Source organism: Lutra lutra, chromosome 8 (genome assembly GCF_902655055.1).
Source record: "Lutra lutra chromosome 8, mLutLut1.2, whole genome shotgun sequence".
Classification (NCBI taxonomy): Eukaryota; Metazoa; Chordata; class Mammalia; order Carnivora; family Mustelidae; genus Lutra; species Lutra lutra.
Window position 1 is genome coordinate 78,859,970 of NC_062285.1, and position 11,276 is coordinate 78,871,245.

Consider the following 11,276-nt stretch of genomic DNA (forward strand, 5'->3'; position numbering starts at 1 on the left):
CCCAGAGAAGCAGAAATAATAAAGAAGTAAAAGATGGGTATATAAATGAACCAGCACAAGGGAATCCTGCCTTGATATGCTCTTTTTCACTTAAACATTTATGAAACTTTAACCCTTTTAAAAGTTTAAGTAAAATATGAAGAAACTTTCCTGATGGTTCTACAACCAATGATCCTACCTAGGAAATAAGGCCTTCTGGCTCTGTCTTGGAGCTTTCGGAATAAACTAGATAACCTGGGAATCAAATGATGGATTTATGTTTTTCTGAACAATACTTCACTGTATTGATTGAAACTATTTCCCTCAAGAAGTTGTTTTAGATAAAGGTTTCAGGAAAAGGACCCACTTTGTAACCCATTCTCATTATTTGATTTTGTAGGTGACCTCTTGCCTCACATAAATATCTTAATATTGTTCTCAGAGATTGATTCTAGACTCTTCACAGCAATCACTAGTCTTTATCATTTTGACCCATTGCAAATGCCCTCCACTACAGTGGGCTTATATGCTTCTAGACTTAGTACTCTGTTTTCTTCTCCAGGAATCCAAGTCTTGGCAACCTTTGAAAAAGCCCCATTTGAGAGAGCTTTTAGGAGGCCACATGCAGACTTCACAACCAACCTCATCATAAGCCAGTACTGGAATGCTGTCAGCCACCGGGCCCCTGCCATCATCTATGACTTCTTTCTGCGGCTCACAGGAAGGAAGCCCAGGTGAGAAGCCAAGTCAGTGGCTTTAAGAGTGTTATTGCATGGAAGATTTAGGCCCCAGAGTACAGCCCTCCTTTCATCTGGGGGTTGAAGATGACAACTGAATCGTGTATAAATTTAGGGCCAACTGAAGCAGTAGTAATGAGAAGTCCCAAAGGGACCCCTACCTTAAAAATCCTCTATCATAATAAAGGAAGGTAAATGTTGAGAAACTTGGTCAATTCAGCAAGTAGTCATCCAAAAAGCAAAGCAAAGGAGACTGTAAATCTGGGGTTTTCTAAACTGTTAGGTAATCTTAAAATTGTGCAATGATGGTAACACACACACACACACACACACACGCATGCACACGATAACGTGGGATGATCTCGTTTTCATTCGCACAACAATCCAGAGAGGATGTACTCCTAACAACAATTTTACAAATAGGAAATAGAAGCTAAGGGAAGAATTTAAAGTAGTGTAGAAGTGGAAAAGAGGAGCGATCTGGAGAAACCTGAACTAGAGTTACTGCCATCTAGAGGCAAGTAAAGAAATTAAAGGGAACAAGGTAGAATGAAATGTGCTGTCGCTGAGGCCGCTCTGTCGCCACCTAGCTGTGAGACTTAGGACCTAGCCCTTTCTTTCTGTCTCCCTTGAATTTTGCATTTGTCTGAAGAGCCATCATTATTATAATTACCAAATGCAATCCCTGCGAGCAAGCGTGGGAAGCATGAATAGCATTGCTTTCCATGCTAGTCTCTTTATGGAGGCAGTCTCTCAGTATGTTTAATTTCCATCCTTATTAGTAGTGCAAATGGCTAAAGCTTAGGCAATGTTAAATTTATCCAAATTTTCAGAGACCTTATTTAGAGCTCATAACTCAGTAATCATCAGGTTCTTCTTGAACAAGATGAAAAGGAGACACTGTAAATATTTGTATGGGGCTTATTAAATAAAAGTGGGAAAAGAAGGAATACCAAACATTATAGGCAGAAACAGGGAAGTCTTTAAAATTTATCAGGGTTGGAAGAAGACCTGGATAAAGAGCAAAGTTCTGCAAGTAGAAAAGAAAAAAGATGAAAGGGAGTCAAAAATTTTTACGGCAAAAATGCTAGAAATCAATGCAAAAAATGCTAGAATCCTTTTAGACTCTTTCCCTTCCCAAGTACGTTTGGGTGTAATCTTCTATGCATTTACAACCATATATAGACATATATATAGTTTTGCTTTGAGGTGTGTGTATGTGTGCGTGTAATTCAAGCCTACATATTTTCCAACTTTTTTCCACTAATGTTCCTTGAAAATCTAAGTCCTTCTGCCTAGTTTTGTTTTTTCCTGTTATGGTGGGGTAATGAATATCAGTGCACCTACATTTTTTTAGAATGTACCACTGGGTCTGGGGTGGAGGCGATCTGGATTTTGTCACTACCTAGTTTGCCCTAAAGGAAGCCTCTGTCAATTTGCACATCAGCACAGAAGGGTAAAAATGTGTTTTTAATTACCCTCATCAGTAGCTGACCAAAAAAAAAAAAAAAAAAGTGTTTTGAATTGTCAGACTAATGGCAATGAATGGCATCTCTTTGTTACTTTGATTTGCCTTCCCAATTGCTGGAGGGGCTGGGCTTTCATTTTTTCATTGGACATTCAAGGTTTCTCCTCTGTGAGTTGTCTGCCTCTGCTTCTCACCTATTTTTCCATTGGATTGACCATATTAATTTATAGAAACTCATTTATGTGCATAAATATATAATGTATTTTCTCCAACTCAATTTCTTATCTCATAGCTTTATGAATGAATCTTTTTCTAATACAAGAGGACTACATACAATGTAGGTCTTAAGAGCATGGAGTTTAGAGTCCGACTTACACATTTAAATCCTGGCTTCACCAAGTCAAGGGCCATGTGAGCCCTAAATTACTGTCTGTAATACCGAACTGCCTCACCTGTAAAAAGGGATAGTAATCATACCTATTTTATGAGGTTTTATGTAACAGGGCATAGAATATAGTAATCACTGTTATTACTAAAGTTTTAGGGATGACTGGGTGGCACAATAGGTTAAGCATCTGTCTTCATCTCAGGCCATGATCCCAGAGTCCTGGGATCGAGTCCCATGTCAGGCTCCTTGCTCAGCAGGGCCTACTTCTCTCTCTGCCTGCCATTCTCCCTGCTTATACATCCTCTCTCTCATTATAAAAAAAAAAGAGAAAAAAGCTTAAAAAATAAAGTAGTTCTACGTTTTTATGTGATAAAATGAATAAAGGAAAAAAGTCCTTTATGGCTTGTGTTAAGAATACCTTCTGTGCCTGAAAGTCATAAATATATTCTAAGAAAAAATACTATTATGCTGATATATTCCTGTACATAGGATATCATTCTACAATGCTTATTTTAAAAATTTAAAATAAATTTATTGAAATCACATCAATGACGACAGAGTTGTAGAAGGGAAAAAGATTGCCATTACCCATTTGGGCTGCTATAGCAGACTATCATAGATTGGGTGGGTTATAAACAACAGAAGCGGATTTCTCATAGTTGCAGCTGGGCGGTCTAAGATCACAGTGCTGGTAGATTCGGCATCTGCTAAAGACCTGCTTCCCAGTTCCTAGACAGCCGTCTGTGTCCTCACATACTGGAAAGGGTGAGAGATTTCTGGGGTTTCTTTTTATTTATTTGACAGATGGAGATCACAAGCAGGCAGAGAGGCAAGCAGAGAGAGGAGGAAGCAGGTTCCCTGCTGAGCAGAGAGCCCGATGCAGGGACTCAATACCAGGACGCTGGGATCATGACCTGAGCCGAAGGCAGAGGCTTTAACCCACTGAGCCACCCAGGCGCCCCTGGGGTTTCTTTTTTTTTTTTTTTTTGACAGAGAGAGATCACAAGTAGGCAGAGAGGCAAGCAGAGAGAGAGGAAGGGAAGCAGGCTCCCTGCTGAGCAGAGAGCCCGATATGGGGCTCGATCTCAGGACCCTGGGATCATGACCTGAGCTGAAGGCAGAGGCTTTAACCCACTGAGCCACCCAGGCACCCCCCCCGGGGTTTCTTTTATGAAGGGCACTAATCACCTCCCAAAGTCTTCTCCATATACTATCATTGGTGAGAATAGGTCTAAATATGTGAACTTGGAGAGGAGGAAGGGAGATACATTGTCGACAGCAAAAAGTAAGATGATAATAGCCAAATGGAACCCTCTTACGATGCTTGTATCAGGGAATAATGAGTATACCTTCTGCCTAGGAATTTCTCATGATACAATGAAAAGTCCCACAGAAGACATTAGGTAAATGGGTATTAGGATTTGACCAGAAATAAGACCAAATTCCCAAAATAGCATCACAAGTCATTATTGGGTCAACTACAGTAATCACTACTGCTAACCTGGCCTAAGGTAAATGTTCTATGGGCTAAAGTGATTCGTAGCCAGAAGATCTAGGTTGCTGCATTTGCTGTATGGCCTTGAACCTGTTAATCCTTCTATAAGATGAAGAGTACAGATCTTTACTACCTGTGAGGATCAAATAAGAGCATCAAATATGAAAGTTTTCCATAAATTGTAAATCTGGCAAGTTCACACAGCGGAGCTGGTCCCTGTCCTGACCACAGGGCAGGAAGATGCCAGCCATCAGAAGAAATGGGACACAAGAGTGGTGAGATTACAAAAGCAGAGGCTTTTTTAGGTCGGTCAAAAGTGGGTTGGAATTTTCCTTTTGATGCCTGTATTATCACGGCCACTTAATCTATCTTAAGCTCACTTTGCCCATTCATAAAATGTAGATACAAAGCTACTTAGCAGAGATGCAATGAGAACTAGGTGAGACAATAATTTTTTGAAGCATCAGCACGGTGCCAGACAGTGGGGTTATCACCTAGTAAGTTCTTTTCCGGTATCAGGCTGCACTTTTAAAATGTTTGCTAATTTTGGGGTTTTTTTTTTTTTTTTAAGATTTTATTTACTTGAGAGAGAGGGAGAGTGAGCACAAGAGGGGAGAGGGTCAGAAGGAAAAGCAGACTCCCTGCTGAACAGAGAGCCCAATGCAGGACTCAATCCCAGGATTCCAGGATCATGACCTGAGCTGAAGGCAGTCACTTAACCAACTGAGCCACCCTGGTGCCCCAAAATATTTGCTACTCTTGAGAAAAAAGAGAAGGTAGTAGAGAGGAAGAGGAGGAGTTCGATGGTAGTAAAATGACTAATCAAACTCCCTTAGATTCAATATTCCTTCATTCAACAGTTAATGTGGACAGAGAAAAAAGAATACGTGTTTTAATGAGGAAGTGGGGGAAAGAGGGAAATTTTTTATAGTTTTTGAAAAGTAATTTGTCACTCATCCTATAAAGTAGTAACAGGAAATCAGCCAGCAGTGGTGTGCTGGTATTTGCTGATATCTCTTTACCCCAGGATGACAAAGGTCATGAATCGGCTTTTAAGAACAGTTTCCATGCTGGAATATTTTGTCAACCGGAGTTGGGAATGGAGCACATACAATACGGAAATGCTGATGTCTGAGCTGAGTCCTGAAGACCAGAGAGTAAGTAGAGTGCTGGCAACCAACAGGAAAATCTTGCTCATTTGCAACTTAGAATTATTTGACCTGGAAATCTGACCAAGTTTTAGTTATATACACAGAATTTTTTTTTTTTTTTTTGGCTAAGAAAACCAATCCATGCTATTGATATAACTACAGGATATAAGTTAATGTAGATAAGAGACCTGGGTTCTTGACTGGTTAGATCCTCACTGCTATCCTGCAGTCACATTTCACATACTTTGCTTCAATCCCTGTTTGCCTTTGGAGGCGGTTTTCAACAAACCTCTATATTTTCCCTAATCTCACAACATAGGACTTGGATGAAAAAAAAAATCATAATTTTACTACTCATAAATGCATCCATCCTTCTTGTTAAAATCGTTCTGCATCTCCAAAGCTACAGTTCTTTCCTTCTTTTTAAAGCTAAACCCTCCTCACATGTGCATCCCACTAAGACCTCTCTCCCTCTCTAGCACACTGACACCCAGACAGCCTCTCTCTCCAATGACCTGTCTTCAACAATCCAAGTATCTCTCAAGACATGCCTTCACTCTAATTGCTTAGCACCGGTGCCATTTCTTTCCTTCCATTAGCTCCTTGGCAGTTGCAGACATTAAGTCCTGAGATCTTTCCATATTCTGAAATTCACAAACATAGAAATCTTTCATACTTTGTACATGTTCCTAGCATTTTTCTTCTCAAGAAGTCATGTGTTCCCTGAGCAAAGCCTTAGTTTTCAATTAAACTTTAAAGTTTTAACTCTTGACATTATCTAATTTTTTAAAGAAAAAAGCACTTTTAAAAGATTTTATTTATTCATTTGAGAGAGAAAGCACAAGCAGGAGGAATAGCAGAGGGAGAAAGAGAAACAGAGTCCCTAATGAGCAGGGAGCCCAACATGGGATCAATCCCAGGACCCTGAGATCATGACCTGAGCCAAAGGCAGTCACTTAATTGACTGAGCCCACCAGGAGTCCCCAGAAAAGCGTTTCTTGAGTTACCTAGTACTTGGCAGCATGCAGAAGAGACCAAGTCACACTGAGAGGGAAACATTAGAAGGCCATAGCTCGCCTCACTTGCCAGCTAAGGGATTTACTTCCTACATTCCAAACTCATATAACATGTTCAAATCCAAGCTCTAGAATTACTTTGGGTCGTGGAACCTAAGAGTTACTTGCAAATCAAACACTGTGTTACAGTAAATACACCAGGTGACATTTAGAGGGATTTTTTTCTTTTAAAGATTTTATTTATTTATTTGACAGAGATCACAGGTAGACAGAGAGGCAGGCAGAGAGAGAGAGGGAAGCAGGCTCCCTGCTGAGCAGAGAGCCCGACGTGGGGCTCGATCCCAAGCCGAGATCATGACCTGAGCCGAAGGCAGAGGGTTTAACCCACTGAGCCACCCAGGCGCCCCTAGAGGGATGTTTTAACTGAGATAATTGCTGACCCTCTCTAAACCGGACATGAACTAGAGCTATTTTCAGAAATGTTTATGTACCTTGTATAGACAAAGATTATTCTAAGCACGTGTTTGAAATGTAGAGCTAATGATCAAATTAGCTTATTAAAAAAAAAAAAAGCTACCATAAATTATGTGTAAAATTAGCTTCAAGTTTTAGGTAGGCTTATTTTTATTGCATTCTCTCCATGGAATAGATCCATCTAAATAATTCAAAAGGTAATAAGCTTAGAGTTCCATTTTTTTGACATATTACTATTTTAACCTAAAATAACCAAAAATTTTGTGGAAAAAACCAAATCTGCTATGGATTTAACATATGCTTTCAAAACATCTTAGCAAAGGTAATAGTCCTGAATAATTGGATATAATTGCCAAACTCCAGTTTAGAATTGAGTTTGACTCACCCTATGGGAGGAGAATTCTAAACTTTAGGGCTTCATTGAAATCTAACTTAGAAATGTGAAATAGTATAAAATAAAAGCCTCTATTTATACAGATGAGTAAGTTATATTTAGTGCTACTATTGAAAACAAACATATCCAAAGTAATAAAAAAATTACCTTTGGAAAGCATTTCAGCTGTTGGACAAGTCTATGAAGCTCTCTCGAACTTGTTAATCTCATCTATTTGTTAATACTCGATATTATTTCACAAAGATTTGGGAAAACTTGCAGTAAGCATATATAATTAAAGAACAAAATAGAAATAAAATGCCAAACTAGGGAAAATTTTAAAACATGAACTCAAGGATAAGAAAAATAGAATGTCCATCCATGTGTAGTCTACGAGATCTTATCCAAGTCAGTGCAGTTAAGCAGGGACTTTGTTTCTGAACCTTCTGGTGGCGAAGTGAAAGGGAAAAATATAGTTCCATGGCATTCTGTGTCCAAGAGGAGGAAATGCACTAGTGTTCCAAGAGAAGCAAGCACTTCACTCATACCACTTAGCTCTAAATGTTTTTGAAGGGCTTCATTTAACAGCACACATAGTGGATAACACCTCTAAAACAAATACAGAATATAAATTCTGCTAAACTTTTCCTTAAGGCTTTGCTTATCCACAGTTTACCTTAATCTGCAAAATGAAGTAGGAAAGGATGGTAGGCCAAGGGAACACCACCAAAATTCAAGAATGGGAAAGAAAAGCACTATTTGTTTTGTTCCCTAACCAAAGTTATTCCAACACTTTTAAAAATAATTAACCTCCATTTACTTGAAAAGAAATTAGCTTTCACCAGATTAATGCCAGTTCCTTTAAATTTCCCTCACAAGACTTCCCAAAAGTTAAATATTTGTGCTTGATCTATGCTTAAATATTTGTGTAAATGGTAACCCATATAGTCAGTGCCTTTGAAGTAACAGCTCTAATAATCTCCTTTGGAGGGGTCCAACCTAAGTCTTTCAAACCAAACGTCACTCATTTATGTAAAAGAAGCTTCATCAAAAAAGACAAGGTGATTGTCTCCAGCAGTGAAAATCTGGCAACCCATAATCTCATCTTGCCTTTCAGGTATTCAACTTTGATGTGCGCCAGTTGAACTGGTTGGAATACATTGAAAATTATGTTTTAGGAGTTAAGAAGTACTTACTGAAAGAGGATATGGCTGGGATCCCAGAAGCAAAACAACATTTGAAAAGGTAAGCATAATCAGTCAGTTAATATTTATTAAGCACTTACCACAAATACCTGGTTTTATACCAGACATGAAATTTGAGCAGGGGAGAGGAGGAATTAACATTTCCCAAGCATTTACTACATTACAGGTCCTTCCTTGTATATTCTCCCCTTGTAATACACTGTTTCAGCTAGTTATCACCACACCTGTATGAGGGAGATGTTATTTTGTTATCCCATTTTTCTTTTTTTTTAATCAACTATTTAGACTCAAAGAAGGTTAAGTAACTTGTCCATGGTAAGACATGGGAAGTAGAGGAACCAGATTTGAATCCAAGTTTCTGTTTCTTCTACCACATCCTGTCATAATGTGATATAAAGAATACCAAAAAGCAGATAACTTGACTGTGCTCTTTAACATGAGCAAATCACTCAACCATTCTTGAAGTCCTTAAACTGCCTTAAATTCCTTTCAGTCCTTATTCCACAAAAGGGACAAAGAACCAGAACAGTCTGATTTAATTCTCGTAGAAGTAAAGGGCTTTTAATGCAGAGATTATAAGCTTGGAAAAATAAATTGCAAACAGAGGAACCTTGAAGCAGGCTGGGAACTTTAGAACTTACCTTCTACTGAACAAGAACCAGTGAAGATTTGTGATATGATCAAAGTATATTTAAGAAAGATTATGTTAGTCATGTTTGTAAGATTGGTTCAAGTAGGGAGAGGTATGGGAAAAACTAGTCAGGGGAATACTATGGAAATCTGATTATTCAGAAGGCATGTTGTGGAGTAAGAGCTATAAAAATCAAAAGGTCATAAGGTCATGCCACATACCTGTGGGCACCTAACAATTTGCTGGTCACAACCAGAAACAATACACTTAGGCTTCAGATAACACATTTGGGTCTTTGGTGCTGTTTTAACTTTGGTTCTATATGTTTGTCCCCCAGGCTCCGAAATATTCACTACCTCTTTAACACTGCCCTCTTCCTCATCGCATGGCGCCTTCTCATTGCAAGATCTCAGATGGCTCGGAATGTCTGGTTCTTCATTGTGAGCTTCTGTTATAAGTTCCTCTCCTACTTTAGGGCACTCAGCACGCTTAAGGTGTAAGAACATTTGGCAAGCTCCTTTTATCTGGAACCTTTTGGATACCTCTAAAACAGCAAACTGTGGTTCTCAAGATTAGGAAGTAACAAAGAATATGCCCAAGTTCATTACCTGTCAAAGTGTTGTCTTCACCTGTTTCTTACCTATATATTTTATTTCTGTGAGAGAAGGAAAGTCATATCCTAGCCTATAATCATCCGTATCTTAGGAAAAATTATCTCCAGATTGCTTCCTAATACTCCATTCTGTGCCCTTGAATATAAAACACCAAAGTACATTTATCTGTCCGTATTTAGGGTTTTTTCTCTTCAGAGGACTAATTTTTGACTCAATGAACATGGAAGAACACATGATATAAGCTGAAATAGGCTAAAGAAAGGCAGTTCTAACCTTGGAATCATTCTGGGGTACCCAGTATAAAGGATTAAATTCAAGATTAAGTTGAGGAAGAATGATCTTTGCAACCTCAGAAATACTGTAAAAGAGAATTCTCTACTGAAATCTCAGTGTCCTTTTCCTGTTATACCATGAAGACCTGTTGAAGGCTGGGAGAATTGGAAAAGTGGATTCACATCTAGCACTTCCCTCAACTATTTCTGAAATCTAAAAAACAAAAAAAAAAATTAGGTGTAAATAATTATGTATAGAAGGAGAGCTCAAGCATAGTTGCATTGGTACCGATTATGCTTGTAAGTAAAATTAGTTCTCATAATTTGAATCTGACAACTTTTATTTCTAAATCTTTTGAGTCACCCATTTTCCTGATAACCTTCTCTCAGGAGTTTCCCTTCTGTTCACCGAAGTCACCAAACCTCTTATATTTATTTTGCTCAGCCCTCAGAGCGAGAGTGACTGATGGAACATCCTAGGCTAGAATCTTAAAAAAACAAAACAAAACAAAAAACCCACAAAAATTCAGTCCCCTGATCTTTGCCAGTGAGGAAGGCAAAATTTTAAATATAAACGAAAATGTTAGTTTAAGTCTTTTTCTGGGAAGTGGGGAAGATTACCCTTCTGTGACCACCAGGACTTGCTAGTATCTTGATCATTCCAGTTACACAATGCTAACTGTGCAACGTATAGCAGAAGAGACTTCACTAACAGACTGTCACTTTAGAGAGTAAGTGTTGTTTTATTTAAAAATATTTTATGTATAATACAATGAATTAGTAAAAACTATTTATTCTCAAATCCCTATATTAATAATATAACTGTTATCCTGACTTTCCTTGCATTTGAGAAATCAATGTATGTTGGATTGCAGCATTTCATGTTAAAAATATGGAATATTCTTCAAATATAGTATTTGGGGCCTCAGCAACTAAAATAAAAACCCACAACCACTAGAAAATTACACGAGCATAAACTGGCAAGGAAGGCAGTTATATGTATACTCACTTTCCAGATTAATTGGTAATACTCAGAAAGCATGTGCACGTAGTTGTAGTGCATAAGGCTTGAAGGGCAGCTTCTAGTCCAGTATTACTTGAGATTTTTCTGAACACCATAAAGGGCATTTGGGGAGGAACTCTTCTGGGCAGTATCTTTTCGAATCTCATCTAAAGGTCTGGGAACTCCCTTCCAGGGCACACAACCCAGCTCTGAAACAAAGCACTTGGTGATCTTTAATTTGAGAGGTCTAGATGATACTTCTGACTACACTGAGATGTAAACTATAGATATGATAAAAAGAAATCAAGTTATAAGTCAATGAGATGAGATAAAACACAACTATTCTAAGAATTTACTATCTTTTGTTTCACCAATTCCATAAATTCCACTGATCAAGTATTCATTTTGACTTTTGATTAAATGAAAGTTTGAATTAAAAAAATGTTTTCCTCGTCTAGTGTATCTTTAAC

At 38.2% G+C, this 11,276-nt stretch overlaps 1 protein-coding gene across 5 annotated transcripts in view; it reads left to right on the forward strand.

The window, feature by feature from the left end:
* Nucleotides 1–10,714, forward strand: part of FAR2 (fatty acyl-CoA reductase 2) — a 137,478-nt gene extending 126,764 nt beyond the window's left edge. For 4 of the 5 annotated variants that reach the window (XM_047740139.1, XM_047740137.1, XM_047740138.1 and 1 more), the window contains 4 exons: nt 542–713; nt 5,095–5,224; nt 8,199–8,326; nt 9,255–10,714. In XM_047740139.1, the coding sequence (XP_047596095.1) occupies nt 542–713; nt 5,095–5,224; nt 8,199–8,326; nt 9,255–9,417 (593 nt within the window). In that variant the 3' untranslated portion in view covers nt 9,418–10,714. Of the gene's footprint in view, nt 1–541; nt 714–5,094; nt 5,225–8,198; nt 8,331–9,254 lie in introns of those variants that run through there. The other variant, XM_047740141.1, reaches the window with a different exon arrangement.
* The last annotated feature ends 562 nt before the right edge of the window (nt 10,715–11,276 follow it).